This window comes from Polyodon spathula, chromosome 4 (assembly GCF_017654505.1).
Source record: "Polyodon spathula isolate WHYD16114869_AA chromosome 4, ASM1765450v1, whole genome shotgun sequence".
In the NCBI taxonomy this organism is placed as follows: domain Eukaryota; kingdom Metazoa; phylum Chordata; class Actinopteri; order Acipenseriformes; family Polyodontidae; genus Polyodon; species Polyodon spathula.
In genome coordinates, this window is record NC_054537.1 from 81,158,659 (window position 1) to 81,184,053 (window position 25,395).

General features: G+C 37.7%; 2 protein-coding genes across 3 annotated transcripts in view; both read left to right on the forward strand.

Annotated features, from left to right (window-relative positions):
* Nucleotides 1-1,702: 1,702 nt before the first annotated feature.
* On the forward strand, nucleotides 1,703-15,678 carry rrm2b (ribonucleotide reductase M2 b). Its single transcript, XM_041248712.1, has 9 exons — nucleotides 1,703-1,806; nucleotides 4,972-5,127; nucleotides 5,547-5,663; nucleotides 5,798-5,931; nucleotides 7,952-8,046; nucleotides 9,372-9,505; nucleotides 10,641-10,745; nucleotides 13,128-13,241; nucleotides 14,291-15,678. The coding sequence occupies exons 1-9, from the start codon at nucleotides 1,765-1,767 to the stop codon at nucleotides 14,441-14,443; spliced, it is 1,050 nt and encodes a 349-aa protein (XP_041104646.1). The 5' UTR covers nucleotides 1,703-1,764; the 3' UTR covers nucleotides 14,444-15,678.
* A 5,892-nt stretch (nucleotides 15,679-21,570) lies between these two features.
* The window catches only part of LOC121314936 (neurocalcin-delta), a 119,465-nt gene continuing 115,640 nt past the window's right edge, over nucleotides 21,571-25,395 (forward strand). The window contains exon 1 of one of the 2 annotated variants that reach the window (XM_041248714.1): nucleotides 21,571-21,779. The gene's annotated coding sequence lies outside the window, so the exon portion shown is untranslated. The remainder of the gene's footprint in view (nucleotides 21,780-25,395) is intronic. The other variant, XM_041248713.1, reaches the window with a different exon arrangement.

Consider the following 25,395-nt stretch of genomic DNA (forward strand, 5'->3'; position numbering starts at 1 on the left):
TCGGCGCCCTCGAGGGGTAGGAAGCGAGTGACATTGCTGTTAAAGGGCCAGATGGCCCAAATACTCAAGCCCTTGACCAGGCAGCAGGCTCCTACTCCTGAGCCTGCCCCAGCTGCACCACCAGCGACTGCCCCTCAGCAGACTCCGGCCAGTGGTCGCTCCAGGTGTTTCAGAGCAGGACGTGGTGATGAGCGAGAAGGAACAGGACGCGCTTTCTATAGCGACTTCCTGGTAAGAGGAGTCCTTCCTACGGGGAGAGACTCAAGATCCAGACCTGACCCAAGTAACGGTCCCCAGCTCTGAGCTTGCCTCAGAGCCTAAGGTTCCAGCGCCCTCTAGCTCGGTTCGGGTACTTCTGGAATGAGCCGCCAACTTCCTCCATGTTCCCTAGAAAGCAGTGTCTGAACAGCACAGGTCTGTATTCAGATGAGATGGTGTTCAACAGTTACTACGGTAATCCAGACTATTCCTTTCACTCTGGCGCCACAGGGCGAACTGAGGCACCACCTCCAGGCCTCCATGGCAGCCTATTCAAGGGGCCGTCAGCAAGGACAGGAAAAAAATGCCGGACATGGGGGCCCCAGCACACCAGCGCCCAGGGAGACAGTACTGACGGAACCGCCACAGTCAGCCTCCATCCCAGCCTTAGCATCCCCAGCAGAGGCCCTGAAGGTTTGCGGCCTCAGAACCACCCATTTGCACAACACCAGCTGCAATACTGGCACAACTGCACCTCAGACATCTGGGTGCTTGCCAGAGTCCACACCGGCCAGGCACTGCAATTACACTTGGGACCTCCTCCCTTTCGAGGGATCATGGTCACATCCATGAACGACCCTCTCCAGGTCTTGGCTCTCAGACAAGAAGTAGAAACAAAATGGGGGGGCGGGGGAGGGTAAAATAGCAGGACTCCCCCTACCATATAGGGACTGTTGGCATGTATGCCTTATGTGATATGTGTGTAACTCTCGATCAAGGAGGCGAGGTGAGGGTCTCTAGGCAGGCACTATTGGCTAAGACACCTGTCCATTTTTTTTTTTTTTAATATTAAGGTTTTTCTGTGCTTCACATGGTTTTGCCACAATTCCTGGAAACAGTGTTATGATTATTGCTACAGTAACTGGCGAAATCCGTTTGTTTGCAAGTACTGTACTAATAGCTCCCAGAACTGCCGGTTGCTGGACGTTATAGCCGCAAATGTTTCTGCCAATTCACACGTGTGTTTTAAATGTCTGCCTGACCCTGAAGATGAGACCTTGTGGAACTTAAATAAAAAGCCGTTATTTACAAATCAGAGGCGTCTACAATACAAGTAGACGGTACTGATGCTAAGCAAGTTTTCTGTACTTCCTTCCATTTCTGATGTTAATATGCTATCTTAATTCACACAGAACGACCGTCTTTTGAAGCAGAAACACGTGACACAAACGACAGGCTTGCTGTTTTTCACACACTGCCACGTGGGTCTAATATTATGTCATGGTTTAATTTTGTAATCTGAGGATTTATTTTACAGTGCACACATTTGGTCGAAATAAACGTGCTTTTTATGTTAACTAAAAATAATTCACAAAATGCATTCCTGAAAACCGATACCTCCCAACCCCCTCACCCGTGGATCGTTCTGGATTGGCTCATGAATATTCATGAGACCAAATTAAGAGCGGCCTCTGGGAGGAGCTACCGCAGTCTTGCTGGCTTTCTCTACCAGTAAGGCAAGCAACGTAAGCTGATGTACTGAATGTGTGAGATAACCTTCTTATAATGGAGTCTCTCCGTTTGCAGTCAGATTCTACAGGGAGTGAGGTGAGTTTAAAATAAGATGTAATCTGAGTATAGTTTGCATACTACACGAGGGACGTAACGTTGCCGATTGCTTTTTCGTTTACAGGCATTTCAGTTTACAAGGAGAGACGGATCGATTTCAGATTTGCCGATTCCTTTTTCATCTACAGATAGTAGGGAGAGACGAATATATTTAAGATTTGCTATTGCTTTTTCTGAGATTTCATTTAACATGAAGAATAAATAGAGCAGATCCCTTTAGTAGTTTTAGCCACCCCAAGAACGTTACTATTCACACTACACATAGATGTAATGTCTAAGTGTAAACGAAAAAGCAATCGGCAATAGGCAACCAACTTCTGGCATCCCTACAGTTACACTGAATTGCCGCACAAAAGAAGTATACAGTAATGCTTTAGTGTGTATAGCGGTAATGTTACCATTACTGTTTGTTTTCCAGCTGTAGAAGTACATACAATTCCAGAAGGTCATTATAAATTATAGAAGGAAAACTAACGGACATTGTGAATTCTTTTTTTTTTTTTTTCATTTGTTCCTAGAACTGTATTTTCTCACTTTTTTGGAACACAATTATTGTTTTGTTTTTCAAGTGCAAATGCTATGCAAGTGTGCACTGTAGACCTGCTAATAAAATGTTTGTCATTCTTGAACTTATAATGAGAATCCTCTTCTGCTGGTCCATTGTTTTCAACGTAATCGAATTGCGACAAGTGATTTATATTCTTTTAGACATACACTAAATACTATTCAGAACTGTCAGACTGTTAGTTATTTTTATATTGATATATTTTTGGCATTTTTAGGTTTTGGAATAGCCGTGGGTGATGACACATATAAGCGTGATTAAAAGGGGTTGTTCTTAAAAAAAAAAAAAAAAAACTCCGTCTGTAATGGAAAAAGTATTCTAATGTTAAAAGGAGTATGTTAGTGTTGTATTGTTATTTCATTTATAGTACACACAGTGCATGGTGCTGTACATTTTTTGACTAGAATATAAGAGCAGGAAGGAGACACAATGTGTCAATATAGATATTGTTTGAGATGTTTCTGTATTGGGCCACAGCTGTGAACTGAACAGAGAGACATAACACGAAGTGTTTAGAGAACGAAAAAGAACTGAGCGAAGCATGCTAGCAAATCTTTAAGTGGAGCCAACTGCTCAATAAACGTGTGTTGTTTTGTTAGAGTTGTATCGAGTTGCCTAAATCATTATCAAAAGTAAGCAGCAATGAAACACACATAAGGAAGTTGCTCTTTGTTTGGTTGCTGGTTTGCTACAAGCTTGTCTCTGTTTCCCGATTCATGTGATTCTTATTTTTAGTCGTAGTCGTAGTAGGTTTTAGGACGACAGTGATAAGTGCCAAAATGCTGACGTCTAATTGCTTAGCGCTCATATTTGTTTTTGGCAGTACTGTATTATTATACAAAAAGTAACCATTTAAGTTATTTTTTTTTTAACACTAAATGCCCAATTAAGACAGGCAACATGTTTTTCTAAACAATTTGGCAGTTTGATCTAAAAACTGATGGAGTCAGACATTTCACTGTTCCACCCCGTTCTCAAGCCTGCCTAGTACTACAGGTACGAAGGTGAAATGCCCTGAATTAGTATGTAAAGTACTAAAATAGAGGCAATGCTGTTTCATTGCCATGGTATTAACAGTAGATGTTGGTATTACTAACATACTTAAAGATGTAATTGTTAAGTGATAGTGTGAATTAAGTGATATTGTGCGTGCAATATAATTATGGTACTAATCCTAAATAACAGCGTTTTAGTTGCTATGTACAGTAACTATAATATAATGTGTACTAAATAAGTTAGGCAGCATCTTAGTTAGTAGAACACATACTAAATAACACGATTTCACTTTAGTATTTATTGTACTAAATAAGTGGAGAGCGTTTCGTAACTAGACCTTGAATTTCAAGTTGAAACCCCCTCTTCACCATTTTCCAATCTCAAACATTAGGAAGTGGGGAGGGGGGTCGTCAAACAACGTTATGTACTTGAACTGAAAAAAGGCAGTAGTTGTGGATTTTCAAATTTTAATTGTATGAATGCTAGCATTAGACAATGTTTTGGTTATGACGAGGCTCTGAGGTGCCTAGTTTAAAGATTATCTTGTGCTGTGGTTTTTGTTTTAAATACTTAAATGTTACACAAAACTGTCAGGAAAAGACCAATATCACAAGTGGGGACACAATTATTATTATTATTATTATTTTACAAACAGTGTAACGGTAAACAATACATGTTTGCATATACACTGTTTTTTGGATGCAAAATGAATTTTCCAACACAGCCTGAACTTTGACAATAAATCAGTTTATGTACACTTCAAACTTTTTTTTTTTATAACTTTGTCTTTCTATACTAAGCAGGTATGCCGTCTTTATACAGTAAAAGGGTTTCTTATAGCAAATAGTGTTCCCTTATTATACCACTGTTAGACTATTTTTCATCACGTTTGCAGCCCAGTAACATGTAATGAACCGTAAGACTGTGCTTCAACTTACTTACAGTAAGGCATCTGGTTGGTATATCTATTAATAAACCACAGTACACCTGTTTCGAAAGAGAAGTTATTACTGTTTTCTCTAAAAACCACAGTAACTTGTGCTTGTAAAAGGTTTCATTGAAGTGTCAGCAGTGTTGGGGGGTAACGCATTATACTTATGTAACCCATTACTATAATCTAATAAATGTACGTGAATTGTAACTAATTGTTACTTTTTCAGAACACTAAGTGAGGCAACACGTTACATTTGTATGTAAAGAAATGATTTAGTTACTTTTAGTCTATTTTTTGTTATTTTTTTAAAAGGATTACAGCTAATACAAAACATGGAAATCAGAAGGTGCTTTTTATTCACCTGGCTAGAAAATGGCATCAGAGGAGGGAGCAAGTAGGTTCAATAGCTTAATCTTCAAAGAATATTTCAAGCTGCAGCTGGACCAAACTGAAACAAAATAAGTTACTGTAACTAGTTACAATTTTGTTCACGTTTTAACTGTAAAGGATGGCATTTTAAAAGTGACTTCCATCCATTTTCAAATAGAAATGGCACATCTTTTTAAAATCTGCATGTAAATGGACTTGTCGTGCATGTACGAAGGTTTTATTGTTTAAATGGGTGAAATCTGTCCTTTTTTTTTAATAGAATGGTTTAGTAGTGACTGAAGAAAATGGGTCAGATGCTGAGGATGAGCCTCTCCTCAAAGAGAATCCACACCGTTTTGTCATCTTCCCCATCCAGTATCCTGACATTTGGAAAATGTATAAACAGGCACAGGCATCGTTCTGGACTGTCGAAGAGGTTTGTTTTGCTGGGTGTATATTGAAATTTAATTACTTTTTCTGTATTACTTTATAAGATATATATATATATATATATATATATATATATATATATATATATATAGATATATATATATATTCTATATATTAATATATATATATATATATAGTAATTTATAAAGTTTGCCGGCGTTCCAGCGGGAAATTGCCAAAGTAAACCATTTCTAATAAGAAACTGGTATAGAATTTGCACTTGGATGATAATAATAGCTGACACTTAAAGAAACACAGCTGCAGCTTGGAGGTAGGCTACATTTAAAACCACTCTTGTGTTATAGTCCTACACATAGAACTATCCTTATACTGTATGTAAAACACTGAACATATCTGGTTAAAAATGAAATACATTAAAATATCATTGTCTAAAAATTTCTATAGGTTGATTTATCAAAGGATCTCGTTCACTGGGATAGCCTGAAACCAGAGGAGAAATTCTTCATCTCACATGTCCTGGCTTTCTTTGCTGCGAGTGATGGAATTGTCAATGAAAACCTGGTAAGTTGTTCGCAAGCAGATATAGAAAATCAATAATTTAGTAAGACCATGTGAATTGTCTGTGAAATCACTTTTATTTAGTAAAGTCAGTTTTTATTCTTCAGTGATGCGCATTGCCCCACCCTCCATTATAGGTTCAGAGGTTCAGCCAGGAGGTACAGGTCCCAGAGGCACGCTGTTTCTATGGGTTCCAGGTCCTCATTGAGAATGTGCACTCAGAAATGTACAGCCTTCTAATACAAACATACATCAGAGATTCAAAGGAAAGGTAAGATTGATGTAGAGGTAACAGCAAGCCAGATTCTTGGACCCATGTTCTGTATATTGCCTACTTAAAATACAGTAAGAGATTTCAAGGTTTGGGAAGATATGTTTACAGTTTTTCTCTGAAAAAATACAGTAACTCTTGTGGTAGACTGAAGGTTTTACTGAAGTTTACAAAGTGTTTTACATACCAGTATGTCAAATGCTACAAACGGTTCATAAGATTAGTTTAGTTTAGGGTTCTAAAGTGTGTCCACATTGTTTGTTACTAGTTTGGGCAATAGTTCTTTTTGTTTATTTTAAGTTGAGAGATACTGTAGGCCTTTAACAAAGCTTGATGGAAACAATAAAGTTTGATATTCGTTAAACCAGAGGTTCCCAAATGTTGCTCACTCATGTACCACAGTTTTAAAAAATATATAATCTAATGTAACACCAGCAAATTTCATATAACCCCCCAAAATAATTTGTACTGAACGACTTCAAAACGTTCAATATTCATAAAGCCAATGTTACAATATTAGTTACAATATCTACAATATATAAAACTATACAAAAATGATAAATGTACCGATTTAGAGAAGTTGTTGGGAATGTCTTGGATGCGAGGGGTGTGCTTGATTGACGATGTGGAGTTGATGGATGTAAGGTGAAATCTTGGTTAGTTTCAGCAAAAGGTCTGGTTCTAAGTTTAGTTTTGTCCTGTACCAGTTTTTGATGGCCATCATGGCAGAAAATCCACTCTTACACAGGTAGGTTGTGAGAACAGAATCACAAATTTCAGTGCCCTGTTGGAAATTGAGATACTCCTCAGCCAAGAATCACTGCCATGCATTTTCTTGAACCATCACATGACAACTCTGTGAGCTGTTCCCTTTCTCTAGTGAAGAAGTCATCTGGCATGGTGTTCTGTTCAACTGAAAATGGGTCTCCTGATCCAGTTTTCATTTGCTACATCATCTGGGAAATACTCGCCTCAATTGAGGTCAGACCAACGTGGTGTTCTTTTAATGTCAGCGGTCGGGTCTGGGTAAAGTTTTCAATTAATTTGCAGTGAGGAAAACTATCTAAAGTGTAATGAGTTGACCACGAGATGTCATGAGTTCCCACATGTATGCACAGGGACAACACAAAGTATTGTTTGGTTAGTGCGCCAACTGAAAGCTAGGTTTGTTTTGTTTGTTTATTTTCCCCACCGCACTGTAAGAAAAATAAAACCAACACCGGTTTTAAACTGTAAGTTAAGACTGCAGCCTGATCATTTACACTGCCGTCGGCTATGTCTCATTACAATTAGCAAGTGCATCAGCAGTTTAAATACAGGATACAAATGTTAGTGCTCAATTGCTGAGGACAATACATCAAAACGTCCTCATGGGTAAGCAACTTGTGATGTGATAAATTCAAAAACAGCTTTATTGGCTATACGTGTCGTTGCACTTGATCAAGTACCATATTACCCTAAAATGATTCTTATAAGCAGATAGCTTGATTCTTACAAGCAGATTTTTTTTACATTTGGTTAGTATAGTAATGATTTTGTCCCAGTGGTTTTGATCACTATATGCGGTCGATTCTTATGTCAGTGATTTTTATAAACGGAGAGCACCGTAGAAGGAAGAATGCATCCACAGATTCCCAAAGATAAATGAAAACACACAAACTGCTTTGGCGTGTCACTGGTAGACTGCTTGTGTACCACTGGTGGTACGCTTACCGCAGTTTGGGAACCGCTGTGTTAAACTATTTTGGACTGCAGTTGGTTTCTTTAAGAGCAGTCTAGAAAAGTTTCAAGCATATAACTTTATACATTTAATTTAATTAATGAGTTTAAGCTTATCTCAATGTTTGGTACGTTAAATGAATGATTCTGTCAGTGAAGTTCCATTACAGGTGTTGTCCTATAAAAACTAGCTCTTTCGCTGTCGCAGTGTTTTAGCCTGTGCCAAGCCTCCTTACTCCATGCATTTTTTTGGTCTTTTTTTACAGGAATCCAATTACCTTTTTTATTTTTATTTTTGTAGAGATACTTTATTTAACGCTATTGAGACTATGCCTTGTGTGAAAAGGAAAGCAGACTGGGCTTTGCAATGGATCTCTGACAGAAAATCAACTTTTGGTAACTTATTTCTTTCTCCTTTTTTTTTAACTTCTGGATAGTAATCACCAGGGATCCTAGTTTCCCGCAATAAAAAAACGGAATGCTCAGATTAAATAAATAAAATTAATCAAAGGCTAAAATTGAGTCCCCCCTTCACATCATAAGATCCACAAACAGTACTATTAAATAAGTTAACAGTTAATTCTAAGGAAGTTGCAAGCGCACCAGTGCCATCAATCAATATAAATAAACTTACCATTTTACTTTAAATATTACACATACTTGTGTAGTAATAATAAAAAGCCAATAGTATTCCTATTAGTTTATCTCCGAGTTAGCCCTTGTCATCTGGATGGTTATTGCCAAACTCATTGACCTGGACCTGATTTGTATCATTTGACATCTTTAACAACTTGTTCAGCAGTAAAACCACTGGATACTGAAGTAAACTGCTGTTTCATCATGACTGTGATACTGACAGTGCTCCTCGTTCAACTTTGACCTGTTCACCAGAAGCAGTTTTATTGAACAGGTATATTTACGTAAATTTAAAGCAACATTGTCTGTGTTGATGATTTATATATGATAAGTGTGTTGATTTGGTTATCGAACAAACAAAAAAAGCCTTGCATGTTTTTTCCCCACCCCAAGTGTAAAAACAAAAAATTCTCCGATCAGCATAGAAAATTGTGTTTTTCCGCATTATTCCGCAACAGAGTCCTAGGATCCCTGGTGATCGCTATACATTACATAGAAATCATTGCTAGCTCTCAGTGTACAGATGCCATGCCGTGTGTAGAATGTACAGCACGATTCTAAAGTAAAAAAAAAAAAAAAAAAAACTGTTTAATTGTAGACCCTCAGCACAGTCTTCACAAAACAATACATCAATTCAATTGCTCCTACCTGCAACTAACCCTCAGATAATGTGCCTTTGGCCTTTTAAAATTGTCTGCAGTTCAGATGAGATGTTGAAACAGCATCTGTAAATAATCTACACCTTCATAATTCTAAGGTAAGATTAGGAGTAGTGAATCAGGATTGAGGATCTTCTGGTCTGTACAACCACCAAATACCTAGCAAAGGGGGACTTAATAGCAGTGTTAGACCAAACAACACAGTTATTTAAATCAAACGCAATGTCATCATATTATAAAGACATCTGGATTATCCCAACAAAAGCCCTGGTTGCCAGTGACTAACCTTGTAAAAACACTCGCCTTGTGCCAAATTACCAGTTTTAGCTGGAGACCCAGAGAGATTACTGCATTGGCTAGGTAATGAATTTCAAATGGTGTCTCTTTCTTTTTGGTTTAATTGTTGGTGTAAATGTATCTTCTCAGGTGAGCGATTAGTTGCCTTTGCTGCAGTGGAAGGGATCTTTTTCTCTGGTTCCTTTGCTGCCATATACTGGCTGAAAAAGAGAGGACTCATGCCTGGACTCACCTTCTCCAACGAGCTCATCAGCAGAGATGAGGTGAAAAACAACTAGAACAGTCCTTGACTTTTTTATTACTGAGTAAGAAACATGGAGAACGCAGATCCCGAGGGGTCCCAGGAAGGTCATGAAATAAATGAAGTGCAGTGAGTCACCTTGTGTGAGGCACACACAATATAATCGTTTGAATAAATATCGATGCTTGTACCGTCCACATGTATTTTTTGTTCAACATCGCTTATTTTATTTTAATGTCATTGAATATTGTTAAATATTCATTATATAAAAGTACATTTTGAAACTCTAAAGAAGAGCAAACTATATATGTCAGTTTTCTTCAATGTGCACAATTTATTTACACCTTGTTTGCCAGGAATACAAACCTGTCATCCTGCTCTGGATCCAAGTCGGGCGATTTTTGTTTTTGCATCGAATACACAGAGGGGCATACTTACAAAGCATGGGACCAGCAAATCAGACCACGGAACAAAGCTAGTTCACACGAGCAGGAGAAATACTGCAAGTAGCAAGGCAGGGCGTTCAGTGCAGTTTCATTGATACACTTAAGTAATGTTATTAACTGTTTGTTTACAAAAACTTAATTATTGAATCGATTATCCAGTATTTATATCAGTATATAATGAGGTCGATTTTTCGATTTAATCGTAGCATCCCTACTGCATACTGTCTGCTGTTTTGGATAGCACTGTGCTGGGGAAATACTGTTTAAGCAGAGTCATACAGACCCCAAACAGGAAGTAACATTCGAAGAGTATTGTCTGAAACATTTACAGAAACAACTTTATGGTGTTTTGCACCAAATATATGCAGATGCAGTTACCATAGTTACCAGAAGTCAAGGGAGCTAGTAATCTTGTCCTGACAAACCGTCCAAAAATTCAAGCTCTCATTTAGAAGTATTAAGGGAGGCTTTCACTCTAGCTGTACAGGAAAGGATTTCTCAGAGGAGTGAAGCTCTGATACTCGCCTGTATTACAGCACACCGGAACTGCAGACTTGAAATTAATGCAATGAATAAAGTATAATTCACTTCTAAAATACAGGATACACCTAATTTTGAATTAAAACACTCTTACAACAGTATAATTTATTCATCTACCATATTGCTTTTTTTTTTTTTTTAAATGTATATTTTTTTTTTGTTTCTTTCCAGGGACTTCATTGTAATTTTGCCTGTCTAATGTTTAAATCTCTTGTGAACAAACCTTCAGAAGAGAGAGTCAAAGAGATCCTCACCAGTGCAGTCAGTATTGAGCAGGTAATTTTTAAATAGCTGGTCCCAGTTAGGCAGCAGATGATTGGGATCATGTTTTGCTTTAAAACTTGAAAATACTTTTCTTATCAGGCTAACATTAGTGCTGTAAAGAACCAGTCTGTTTGAATATAGTATTTTATTTCATGCACAGCCAGTTCATAACTTACATTTACCTATGTTGTTACTTCAACTTATACAGGGTGGGGCATAATTAATTACCTGTTTGCACAGCCAGTCTGGATTTCTTTTAATTTGTGTCGAGCTCGCGTGGAACATGTGCTGTAGTTGCAGATTCATAATATGGTCTACCCTGTACAGTAGTAAATTATAACAATTTAATTTATTTCTTAACCCTTTGAGTAGTGAGTTATAAAATGCAATGCTGGTCCTACAGGAGTGAGGTTTTTTTTCTGTCTTCTGCATGCGCATGATTATCACATGATTAAGTACAGCATACAAACAGGCTGAAAGCTATATGTTTGTAATGAATACTGACGTACTGAAATCATTTTTACTGTAAATAAATCAAACAAATATTTTTGTATTTAGTCATACGGAAAGATTTTGACTAAAAAATAACGTAGGCAAACTAAACAATGAGGTGGAACAACCACAACATGTCCTAACCAAAAAAAAAAAAAACGCTTCAGTGTATGACACTCCTTGAAGCATGGAGCAATGCACAGAGCTTAGTGCCGTCTCTGTCACTTCATGTTGAATATTCTTTGCTTATGTCTTCACTGACACTCGCAGACATCCGATTCAGTGGAAGAATTGTATGTACAGTGCCTATAGAAAGTCTACACCCCCTTTCAAATTTTTCACCTTTTGTTGCCTTATAGCCTGGAATTAAGTTGTGTTTTTTTTTTTTTTTTTATTTATATACACATCCTACCCCACAACTTCCTAGTGAAAAAAAATATTCTAGAAATTTGTAGAAAATTAATTTAAAATAAAAACTGAAATAGCTTGGTTGGATAAGTGTCTACCCCCCTTGTAATAACAATCCTAAATTAGTTCAGGTGTAACCAATCGCCATTCAAAATCACACACCAAGTTAAGTGGCCTCCACCTGTGTTAAATTGTAGCGAGTCACATGATTTCAGGATAAATTCAGCAGTTCCTGTAGGTTCCCTCTGCTGGGTAGTGCATTTCAAAGCAGACTCAACCATGAACACCATGGCGCTTTCAAAAGAACTCCAGGACAAAGTTGTTGAAAGGCACAGATCAGGGGATGGGTATAAAAAAAAATATCAAAGGCCTTGAATATCCCTTGGAGCATGGTCAAGACGATTATTAAGAAGTGGAAAGTGTATGGCACCACCAAGACCCTGCCTAGATCAGGCAGTCCCTCCAAACTGGATGACAAAGCAAGAAGGGAGACTGATCAGAGAGGCTACCAAGAGGCCAATGGCAACTTTGCAAGAGCTACAGACCAAGACTGGTCAAAGTGTGCATGTGAGAACAATACACTACTCCACAAATCTGGCCTATGTGGTAGGTTGGCAAGAAGGAAGCCATTACTCAAGAAAACCTACCTTAAATCTTGTTTTGAAGTATGCAAAAAAACACTTGAGATTCTGTAACCATGTGGCAAAAAGTTTTGTGGTCTGACGAAACTAAAATGGAACTTTCTGGTCTAAATGCAAATCATTATGTTTGGAGCAAACCCAGCACAGCGCATCACCCAAAGAACACCATCCCTACTGTGAAGCATGGTGGTGGCAGCATCATGTTATGGGGCTGTTTCTCATCAGCAGGGACTGGGGCAGTTGTTAAGATAGAAGGGAAAATGAATGGAGCAACGTACAGAGAAGTTCTTGAGGAAAGCCTGCTGCCCTCTGCAAGAAAGCTGAAACTGGGACAGAAGTTCATCTTTCAGCGTGACAACGACCCAAAGCACATAGCCAAAGCTACACTGGAGTGGCTAAGGAACAAAAAGGTAAATGTCCTTGAGTGGTCCAGTCAGAGCCCCGACCTAAAGCCAATCAAATTTTAAATCGCAATCTGAATTCAGTATTATTACTAATCCTTCTTTCTCATTGAGCGATTTTTCACCGGTTTACAAACACTGTTGAATTTTTTGTGACTGGGTTTATTATATGTAATTTAGTCATTATCTGGCAGATGACAGATACGAATAAAAGGTGTTACAGAAACCTAGTGTTATAATATGATGTGATCAGAAGTTTTGTAGGCTCAGTAATTCAAGTTTAAAGTTACAGAATGTACCGGTAAGTTCACACTCCCTGGGAAAAAGAGAGCAATGAACGTACTGGTACATTCGTACTACTCAAAGGGTTAAATGGGAATTGGTCACCTTTATGATGGTCAGTGTGTTATGTGGCTTTCCTAGCTTTTTTTTTTTTTTTTTTTTTTTCCCAGGACTTCCTAACAGAGTCTTTACCTGTAAACCTCATTGGAATGAACTGTACCCTGATGAAGCAGTACATTGAGTTTGTAGCAGACCGCCTGTTGATAGATCTGGGCTGCTCAAAGGTAAGAGCTGATTAGTTAGAAAGGTGGAAAAATAAAAATTAAGAGCAATTAACTTCATAATGCACTGAAGTCCAATTATAATCGAAAACTCAACGGTTTATATAGTCTGAAGATGGCACAGATCTTGCTGTGGAATGTCAGTTGTACAGTATATGTTATGCACAATTGTGTGGAAGTGTCTAATGTGTCCATAGCCTCTTGGGAAGATCGGGGGTAACATTAAAAAGTAAAGCTAGTTACTGCAGGATACCGAAATGTACATGTACTGTATTGCACTCTATAAGAGAAATAAATAAACTATAGTCTAATTATGCCAGTGAAGACCTACAATTTAAAAAAGAAAGTTAGCAGCATTGCATCGAAAATTGAATTTCACATAAGGAAGCATTTTCTTCATTTATTCATGAAGAATTATCATATTTAAGTATCCCGCAATGTCATGAAGATAGGGAATGGGGTAATGAGATCATAAAAAGCCTACTAATAACACAGTTTGACAAACAAAAGGAGGTCTACCTGTATCATAGGACATATCACACAGCAGACACAGGGGGTCCCCAGGACCGAGTTTGAGAAGCCCTGCTGTATGCTGAATGAAGGCTTTCAGTTGATTAAAAAGTTTATTCTTGTTTGTATACGTTTTAATGAAAAGGATAACCTGCATGCAATGTAGTATTTTAAAGATGGTGCTTCAATTATTGTGTGGTGTTTCTTTTTTTTAAATACATGTGTTTTATATGATTGACCCTAATTTGTTATATGTGCAATATTTATCTGGGGGGGGGGGGGGTTGTATTGATCGGACAGTTAAAAGCCCCTCCCACCGCTGCATAAATTCCAACATAGTAAAGCTGCAGGCTCAGAGATTGGTACTTTAATAGATAACAACCTCTAGTGTGCAGGACAGGTTAACAAAACTGCATGTCGCATTGACCTCAGTTTTATGCTATACCATTTTTATAGCTGGCCAAAGCTAGCACTGTATTATACTCTGAAGAATCATATGTGTCTATGGTAATACCAGTATATTTTTTTTCTTAAATTTCTAGGTATTTAAAACAGGAAATCCATTTGATTTCATGGAGTCAATCTCTCTGGAAGGGAAAACAAACTTCTTTGAAAAGCGGGTAGCGGAGTACCAAAGAATGGGGGTGATGGCTAACACAGTGGACTGTACTTTCACATTAGATGCAGACTTTTAAAAATACAGATTTTGTTGTTTGTTTTAAAGTGTTTTATTCTTTTATCTTTAAACATGTGCATATTTGTTTTATTTGGTCAACTTTAAGGATTTTTCTTGACCCTCTCCAAAACTTAGAACTGTATTCAGTTCAGCAGACCACCAATAGTTTGGGTTCTCTGAAGTGATTGCTGCTTGTTAATTCTCTAATAGCTGCCATAGAATATACAGTACTGAGAGAATGTATTCCATTACAGTCTAAAATCAACTCCACATGGGTGACCCAGATCATGATAATTGCTGAAGATTGGAGAAAATAAATTCTCTACACATTAGTACATCCGTGTTTTTTTTTTTTTTAAAGCTTTATTTCCTATATTGTGTTTCAGACACAAAATCATGTTTCCTAGCAACTATCCAATGTCTAGTGCAGGTTGATAATACTTGGAAGTATTATTTGGGGTTTTTGTGGGTTTGTAAACCTCCCCTTCCTTTCTAGCATCTTTTCAGATGGAACGGTTACTCAGTGGGCTTACACCCATTAGCGTCCCAATTCATGAGCCAACTGCTTCAAGTGAGTCACCAATAAAGCTTATACAGCAGTGAGTCACCAATAAAGCTTATACAGCAGTGAGTCACCAATAAAGCTTATACAGCAGTGAGTCACCAATAAAGCTTATACAGCAGTGAACTACCAGAGCTCATTGCTAGTGTTGGGGGAGTTAAGAGCCTCAGGTACCTGTTCTCTCACACACCTCTGCTTAACTGATGGGAATCGCATTGCAGATGCTAACATCTTATACCAAGATGGTTTCTACCTCCTTCCATCACCATCCGCCACCCTATTTAAACAGCTCCAGTACAGTATTTAGGTTTGCTACCATTTTGATCAGTAGATTAGATTGCTACTGTAATGTGTTTATTTTATTTTTTTTTACAAAAAACAAATGTTCACTGTAACAGTTTTGCGAATACAGTATATCACTTCAGGATCATGCTTTACCTGCATGTGTCTTGCATGTGTATTTGATGACAGTGAGAGTACAGTGGCCACGTCAGCATCATGTGGCAGGAGTGTACGAACAGTGTTGTGTTGTTCTCTCCAGGAAATCTGATGTAGAAAATGTTGTTCTTGTGTAAATTATGCTGTAAAATATTTTAGATTGTATTATTTATGTTTAAGAAACTAAAGACTAACCCCATAATTTTATGTATAAAAAAATAAAAAATAAAAAAAGCCCTCTGGTTTCTTTATTGTTGATTTTGTAGGCAGAACCTCGAACATGAAATTTTGGGAAAAAAAAAAAAAAAAATGAAGGTTTTAAAATTTCTTGATTTCCTAGGAGTCAAAGATTTGTATCTTGGCTTCATTTGTCTGAAAAAAAAATCCTTAGCCTTTCGAAGTTTGTATCGATCGCAAAGATCTGGATGATGTATTAATGTAAATATATTAGTGAGTATATAATCCTGTACCTGGCTGACATTTGAATGGGACTAGTTTTTAAATAAAGCCTGTTCTACCCTGTGATTTCTGTGGTGGTTTAGGTATCAATACTGACCATTGTGTGTCATTATTTTACAAGACTATGTATTGCCTGGCAGCACAACCAATTTCAGAAGCTAAAAACTCGAGTCAAGTGCAGAGGCAGGAAAAGTTAGTTTCATACAATTATAGGAAGGAACAGTTCAATTATTGTTGTCTAGATTCTGGTTGGTTTTATACTGTTTAAAGTATTTTCCCTTCTGAAAATGTGGCTTGACATTTCTTTCTTCTCTCCAAACATTCGACCACCAGATGATAAAACAAAGTTAATAAGTTTGAAGTTTTTATTTATTTATTTTTTAAATCCTCACTTACATAAAACTGCACCTTTGCTCACATATTTAGGGTGTTTCTCCCTTTTTAGCATCACAAATCATTCCTTCTCTGGGGCTAGTAATCCTTCCACCAAGATCCAGTTTACCTTGAAGCAATAGCACACACATTCACTCAAACTACAAGGTTTCCTATGTGGAAACCTCTATGCTATGGGTGGTTAGTTTGTTGTGTTGGGTATGAACTGCCTTGAAAATAATCAATATCTTTTGTTTCCTCCTGATTCCTTTTCTCATTCTGATAGTCTTGTGTAGGCATGAGACGACGTCATCTACTGGAAATGGCATTCTTTCCATGGGCTCTTTCTCAAACAAGTGCTGTTTCCAGTTGTGGGCTATTGCTGTAATCCAGCTAGATGAGATGGTGCATGAAAGAATTTGGCGCTTTGTGTTAGTGTGTGTTCTGAAGTCACAGTAATGCAGCCAAATGTAAAACAGAATTAGGTGGCGACTCTTGTTTGCCAGGAGAGCAGCAGCACATGGTTTAGTCATTAAGGGCTTTACTGACTCCTCATATTCTGACTTCTAATACCAGACTGACTGGAACTTAAATTCACAGCTCTAACAATATGATAAAACCTGCTTTGTTCTGCATTATTGTGGATACACACACTCCTCCATAACGAAACATACAAACCAGTATGTTTTTAAGAATCTCTATACAGTGGGTGCTTATAGCATTTGTTTGTAAAACAGCTGCTGCTTTTTCAACAGCTCGTCTTTAAGTGGTTTGAGATATGATCAGGCTTATGGTTCGTTATTCCTAATCAGTCACCAAGATGTGGTGTCTGAATCAGAAAGTGAATCTAAAAATGATGGTGACGTTAGTTAAGATACCTATGGTATTTCATATTCGTACCCACTTTACCAAATTCTTCGTGTGCACCTGCAAAATGATAGATAACTTGCACAGTTTTTGAATAGTATGATAATTTAATCCCTATATCCATTTACAGCGAGTTTAAAAAAAAAAAAAAAAAAACGAAATCCCAAACTTTTTCATAGACTATTGTGTCTTGTTCATTTCTGGATAGTTTTTTCACTTTGTGTTTTATTTAAAATACCAGCATGCAATGTCAGTGTTCTTGCTTCCATTGAGGTCCAAACTGAATTTCAAACAAATACTGTTAAATAAATACAAAAATGAAGAAATGTCTTTCACAAGGGCATATCTGAAATGTAAATGTCTGAACTGTGATACAGGTCTGACACCGCTGTTTTCGAATTTGCTTGGCCTCCAGAATGCTAAAATTGTCTTTTTTGCTGTTACTTCTAAGGCAAATTTAAAAGAACACTGCTTCTATAAAATAAAAAAGGACTGCAGTACACAGATATTGAGCCAGAGATGCTATTTTCATTATCACTAAAAAATGATCAGTTTTTCAAATTATTCTAAATGCACAACCAAGGTATTAATTAGATTTTTAAAAACGTTTGTGGGGAGAATTGCGTTTCATGCCTCTAGTAAAATGTGTTAAATGGGGTCTGTGAGTGATCAAATTGAGTTTTCTGAGTTACAAAATGAAAACAATGATATCTAGCATTATAACTGTAGTGGTTCATGGCTGGAGGTACAGGCGGAGAGAGTCTTTTTACAGCAATTCTTAACTTCAGTAATAAATATGGACAATTGAAAGGTTGCCGTACATGATCTGTAGGGTGCTAGCAAAGTTCCTGGAGTTCCAATGAAGAGCCAGACTGAATGGTGTTTACGCAGTGTAACAGGATAGCATTACACTTAAGTGTTCGGTGGCAATAATGTCGCACCCTGAGGCTCAGATCCAAGTGTGCATTCAGGAATGGATCCCAGCTGGTGCAGGAAGCCAACTAGCTTTCGAATCAGGACCTACACTGCCAAGACACAACAGAAACCCAACTCCATGCTGCTGAGGTTGATAGAGCAAACATGAGCTACCACGGATTGACCTGGAACAAAATGGACCTGAGCCTTCCGAAACACCTGAAAATGCTGACAAGAAAAAAAAAAAAAAAATCAATGGTTTGCTCTTGAATTTCCGCATCATGCTGGCAGCGGAGTTGCCAAGTCTACAAGATAAATCGTCATGAAGAATGTACCTACCTTCATAAAATAGTTTATCTGATGATGGGTTTCATACTGTACATGTTGGCCCTTCTGTCAATATGCAGGATTCACCGGAGATATGTATTGTGGAAGTTTGATCATTTTTTTTTATTGTCACAGTATGTTATTCTCCAGCTGTCATGCATATAGCAGCACAGAAAGGACACAGCAACAGTATAATTTGAGTTTGGTGAGTCTGCTAGATGATGTTGATTTCCTGATGGGTCTCATTTGGAAGAGGGCGGGTCTGGCTTTCCCCAGTCTAGATTTAATGTCCTGGTCTGTTCCATCTCCTTGAGTAATTATGCTTCCAGGTATGTGAAGGAGTCTGTGTTATCCAGCTCTGTTTCAATAGTAATTGGTAGTGAGTTCTCAATGTTGACTGTCATTACTTTTGTTTTGCTGTTGTTAATCTTTAGACCTATCTGTGAACTGATTTAAATGTAAAAGGTTTGTCTTTTGTTGCATGTGGTCCCAGGTATGTGAGAGTTGTGTGATATCATCTGCATAGTCTAGATCCCCAGTGGTGGAAATTGGAGTCCATCTTATGTCTCTATTTTGGTCTTCAGTTGTTCAACTGAAGACCAAGTCGGTAGCCAAATTGAACAGGTATGCTGACATCATGCCTTTTCGAACGCCAGACTTTACCTTGAAGAATGTACCGGTGTTCTTTCCAACAGTGCACTTGAAGTTGGCATAGAATTGCTTGATGATCAATGTAAGTTTTCCTTGGATCCCATAACCGTGCATGATCTTCTAGCTGCTTTCTCTTTGTATACTGTCAAAGGCCTTTTCAAAATCAGCTATGTTGATGTAAAGGCCTCTCTGCCATTCGCTGCTTTGCTCAATAATGTTCCTTAGCGTGAACATGTGAGCATTGCAGCTTCTTCCTTGCCTGAAACCAGCTATTTCTTGTCTTATCTGTTCGATTGCCCTGAAAAAGCAATACTGAAGAGGTAATACTGAAAATGAGGTAAACACCCTGAAGACCTATTTAATTCTTTTTCTAAACCGATAAACCTGGGATTTGGCAATATTTTTGAAATAATGTCAATCCTTCACTGCTCTCTTACTATATAAAGAAAACGGCTTTCAGAAGGCGGGCATTGCTACTGACCAATCATCAATTTTTGGGGTGGGCTGAAAAAACAAGAACTCCACAGTGTTGTAAGATTATTTTTTGTTACTGTTTAGGACCAACAAATCCATGACCAGTAATTATTTGAAAGGTAGGTTAACATTTCTATTTACAAAAGGAATAATTCAACATCAGTATTACGATAAATTAAAATGAATACTGGTAAATAAAAAAAATACTTGCTGTTAACAGGCTAATAAGTAATTTGGCTGAACTCTCCTGTTTGCATTAAGCTTGCTTTGCAATGGTGTATTTGGGTTAGCCTTCTAATTCTTTATTTAAGTGTCTTGTATTCAGTAAGCTTTATTTCTTCACCAATTGATGCGTTTTGAGTGGTGTTTATTTTTAATATTAAAAAAATAACCGATTTTGCCAAATAATAATATATAACACATCTGAACTTGATAAAAACCTAAGAATTCAAGCCCTACCAATTACATGTCCTTTGATGTGGACATGGATTCCTTGCACAGCACTATTAGAAAGTGGTCAGTAGGTGGTGCTATGTTTCATGGTTGCTTTGGATAGAAGGGGAATCCTGCAGTTGATTGTACTGAAGGCAAGAATTGAGAAGCACAAATATATACGGTACCTTACTTAACTATAATCTTAATTTAACAAACAAAAATACAGTCTGATAAATTCTGACTTAATGTATACTGTGCATGTACTACACTGGTATGCAGAATGTTCAATGTATGCAGATATATATATAATATATATATATATATATATATATATATATATATATATATATATATATATAAAATATTATACCAGAATTATATAAAAAGAACATGTTTCTTAAACCATGGGATGGTCTTTGACTGTCTGAACCGGTCTTATGAGCATTGAATGTGATTAAATCATTGTATTTATTTATTTACTGATTTCAATTTTGTTGAATAAGCATGTAGTAGAGCTTTGTGGCTATGGTATTGTATTCATGAAAGTACTGAACTGTTATATGGCTTCTGTTTTATTCATAAAAACAGACTGGGTGGAAAGAGAACATTTTTAAATACGGTGGTATATTACAAACTGTACCAAATGTTTTACTGTAGTTGAATTCATAAATGATTATCAACATGTTCAAAGTAAACATACTGTATTAAAACATGTACGTTTCCAATACATTCTGGGCTTTGAAATAACTTGCGTTTAGCACCCAGAAGCAATGGAAAGCAGTTTCAGGTAATTCACTGAAAATGGCTCAACTTACTCGGGATAGTCGGTTACAAAAAATTTATATATATATATATATATATATTATATAGTATGTATTATATATATATATATATATATATATATATATATACACACACTGAAGCAGTGTCGCAATCGCCAAAATAGCCTTGACCAGCTTCAAACTTGGGCAGAACAATTGCAGCACCTAACAGAGCGCTTGAGTGATATCACGTCAGTGAAATTGTCTCTCGAACACACACACACACGTGTTGCTGGGGTATCTACACTGTGGAAGGAAATACTTTGCATTGCACAGCTGATCTAATTTAAATGCAGCCTTACAAGCTGCAAGGTCGGGTACACAATGTATGTACATCCATATGCAAGCCACAGTTTTGCATGTACTAGAGAGCAGCTTATTGAGTGTACCAGTAGACAGGGGAATATGTCTCATCACTCATGTATATGAACTATAGAACTGCTCATAAAGCTATCATGGAATGGGAAAGGACATTCTTCAGAACAAAATTTCAACACGAGCAGAATCTGGGGTGTACTGAGGCACCCTGTCATCCACAGACTCGCTTATTCAGCTGACATGAACCTTCTTTAGTTATTGACAGTGTGAAGGCATCTCTCTGTATGTATGTCAACACTGACAGTTCTTCTGACAAGTACATTCTAAATAACATGACAAGAATATATGTAAATTTCAAATGAAAAGTTCGGTACGATGTATACATAGAAACTCAGAAGTTTTAAACGAATCAGAACGGCCTTCATTAATACAGTACAAATAAATAAGCCTGCCCCCAGTTTGTTTGTTCTCTCTCTCTGTCTCTCTCACACACACATATATTTCCATTGGAGATCATTTTGAACCCTCCCTCTTGGCCACATCGTGACGTCAATATCAGCTCCTTGCATATGTTCTCTTTGCAAAGCAGAAGCCCGAGAGTCGCATATTCTTCGGAGTGATTTTGTCATTAAAGAAACATTAGCCGCCGCCTCTACAGGAACACACTTTGCACCATCTGATTCCCTTTGCCTTTTCGCAGACTGAATTTGTTCACAGTAAGTTTTGCGTTTAAAAACCCTTGAAGTGTTGTATTTATTGCTCTGCTTTTGAATGTTTTGCCTGTGTGGTTGCAATTGCAGAAAGCGGATGCAGATGGGAGATTTGGAGTAGCACTGAGAAGAACAGGCATTGCAACAGTTTTCATTCGGTCAGACAGACGTGCAGTGCAGAGGTGAAAGTTGTAGTATATTCACTTTGTAAAGCTAACTGCTGTCTACGGGAGAATTGAACGTTGGAGTAAATAATTGGGATTTCATTGTTTTCATTGCAACGCTGTTTACTGTAATGTAAGAGCAAAAGGTTGTTAAAAACAAAAACCATTTGTGTTATGCAGCATTAAACTTCCGAAACAGGACATCCATTTTGATACGCTACTGTATATTTAATTTAATTTAAATGCAGTCGTGTTAAACTTCGATATGAGGTTAAGCATTGCCACTTCAGTCATACTTCTACAGCACGTTAATGGTTCGGATATATTGCCGTAGGAGCTGCGGTTATCACCAATGTTATTTTTTTTCATTGTCATTTCAGATTATTATTACTAACTCATAGGTGGCGATTGTTGTGGAAATGTAGGCAATGCTTTAATCATTGGTAGTGTTTTAATTAATTCCCAGAATAAATAAACTCAAACGCTCTTATATTTAATTACAATAATAAGTTACACGTGTTTAAAAAAACATGTAAACGGGATGGCATGCCTAGCAGTTATGCTTGTGAAATTAAATGGTTTGCACTTTGCAGCACGATGCGTTACTATTATGCAGCTAGTGCAGGTTCATTATTTGTGAATGGAAATGTGAACATGTAGTGCGGTAGAACTGTTATTGAAAGTTCACTGAGTGACAGTTGCACAAGGGAATATTTGTTTTGCATGCTGGCGGTGTTTTTAAATAATGAAAGTCAATATTGCAGAATGGGACTGATATAGGAGTATATATTTGTTTGGCTGTGCATTTTTAAAGGGACACTGACTTTTAGTGCATTATAAGTGTGTTGTTCTTGCTTATTATCTTTATCTATACTTGTATACTGTCTCTATTTAGATTGTAATACAATGCTTACTGCACATAACATTTTGGAGGCAACCTTTTAAAATACACCACATCTACTTTACCCCCTAACTGAACGTTTATAGTCCCCTACAGACTAGAACCTGGAGGAGGTTCCCCTGTGCCAGGTAGTCCCCTACAGACTAGAACCTGGAGGGGGTTCCCCTGTACCTGATAATCCCCTACTGACCTAAACCTGGAGGAGGTTCCCCTGTACCTGATAGTCCCCTACAGACTAGAACCTGGAGGGGGTTCCCCTGTACCTGATAATCCCCTACTGACTAGAACCTGGAGGAGGTTCCCCTGTACCTGATAGTCCCCTACAGACTAGAACCTGGAGGGGGTTCCCCTGTACCTGATAGTCCTCTACAGACTAGAACCTGGAGGAGGTTCCCCTGTACCTGATAGTCCCCTACAGACTAGAACCTGGAGGAGGTTCCCCTGTACCTGATAGTCCCCTACAGACTAGAACCTGGAAGGGGTTCCCCTGTACCTGATAGTCCCCTACAGACTGGAACCTGGAGGGGGTTCCCCTGTACCTGATAGTCCCCTACAGACTAGAACCTGGAGGGGGTTCCCCTGTACCTGATAGTCCCCTACAGACTAGAACCTGGAGGGGGTTCCCCTGTACCTGATAGTCCCCTACAGACTAGAACCTGGAGGGGGTTCCACTGTACCTGATAGTCCCCTACAGACTAGAACCTGGAGGGGGTTCCCCTGTACCTGATAGTCCCCTACAGACTAGAACCTGGAGGGGGTTCCCCTGTACCTGATAGTCCCCTACAGACTAGAACCTGGAGGGGGTTCCCAGCACTTTGTTGTAATAATTAGTACATTATTTCGGAAGCTTTGCGTGGGTCAGAAAGAGTGTGTTCACTCATGCTGTTATTAACTGAACTGAAAATATGGGCCTCCTACCTAGATTTCTCAGCAATAGGATTTATCTGCTTACATTTGTTGTGGTTTTAAATTGATCTTCAAACTATGCAGCTGGAGAAGAGATACTCGGAGGAGACCCTTGAGTACGCACCTGGATGGAACAATGAGTATATACAAGTAAAGAGCAATAACCTGCTGGTCTCTTAAGCTGAACTGTCCAAAGAATATCAATGGCACTTTTAGTTTTGTGGATTTTTGTCAAAATGAATAAACAAAAAAAAAAATAGAGCTTTTGGACTAAAATTACCCATGCTAGAGTGGAAATACTAATTGGGTTTGTGATGCCTTGGCATGAAATGCGCTGTGAATCCAATTTTGTTCTTTTTGTCATTTCACTCCATTAGTGAGAGGTTAATCAATTCTAATTTTCTGTGCTGAAAAAGACCGCTATACCTTAACCCATAACATAGCACACACCTAGTCATAACACACACAATTGTGTACTCCAGAGATTTAATTTAAATGTGGGATGTCATAGATTCAGCAGCTTTATTGCTAAAGCAACAGGGTTTGAAAAGATTTAATTTGAATTTTAATAAAGACTGCTGTATTTCTGTTAGGCGTTCCTTTATTGACTGTTTACAGTCAGTTCATGGCAAATAGTGATTTGAAAACAGCATCTCTGGGAAAGTACAATTCTCGGTAATATTGCATGGCATAAATTAATATTAAGTAGATATGCAATTGCATATTAAATTAATGTTAAATTAATATTTAATAAATGTGCAATAGCTGGCTTCTTGCTAAAAGTTAACCAAATGTCGATTGAAAATGTAATTGCATATCACATTTATTTATATTACGTTTTGTTGTTACCCTTGAAAATATTTCATAATTTACCATTGTTTACATGTCCTTGTTGATGTTATGACCGATTAATTGATTCACACAGTGAACCGGGATATTTTTCTTCGCAGTACGATTGTCGATAGTGACCCCCTGAACATCCTTTAATTTGTGTCTACACTGATAATTAGAGAATATTATTTATTATTATGTACTCTAGCAACCTCACCTACCATTCACTGTGTTCAGGGTGTTTGTGTCAAGTCTGCCGGCAGCTGAGCGAAATGGAAGCTGAGAGGAGGCGGGTTATTAATGTTAATAATCTCGTCAGGGTGACAGAGAAACTGGACCTGCCCTGGCCGGTTTAAAATCCAGTGTGAACTCACCTCATGTTCTAGAAGAGTCACTCTGTGTGTAAAATGTTTAAGGCTCGAATTTGCAGGGTTCCAAACTGGGACTAAAATGGTTGGAATTGTGCGAAAAAAAAATAAATAAAAAAATTGGAATTGTGTTTTTCGGGGTAAGGCCTCTCCTTTTAAATGCATGCGTCAATATTTAGGAATGCGCTATGACATCAGGAAAAAAAGCATATCGCATGTTTTAATAAACTAAAGTGCGAGAAGCATGGTAACAAATACACTAATACTAATAATAACAATTTTAATTGAATACAAATACTTGTAAGTGCAGACAGGTGCTGTATTAACACCAGCGGAATACGGTAACCCCAGTTTCATGCAACAGTTGTGACGGTGACCAGCTCACTGCAATTTAAACTTGTTTTTTACTGAAAAATAAATGGTAACATGTAATCATAAGAGCTGTTTGTGTA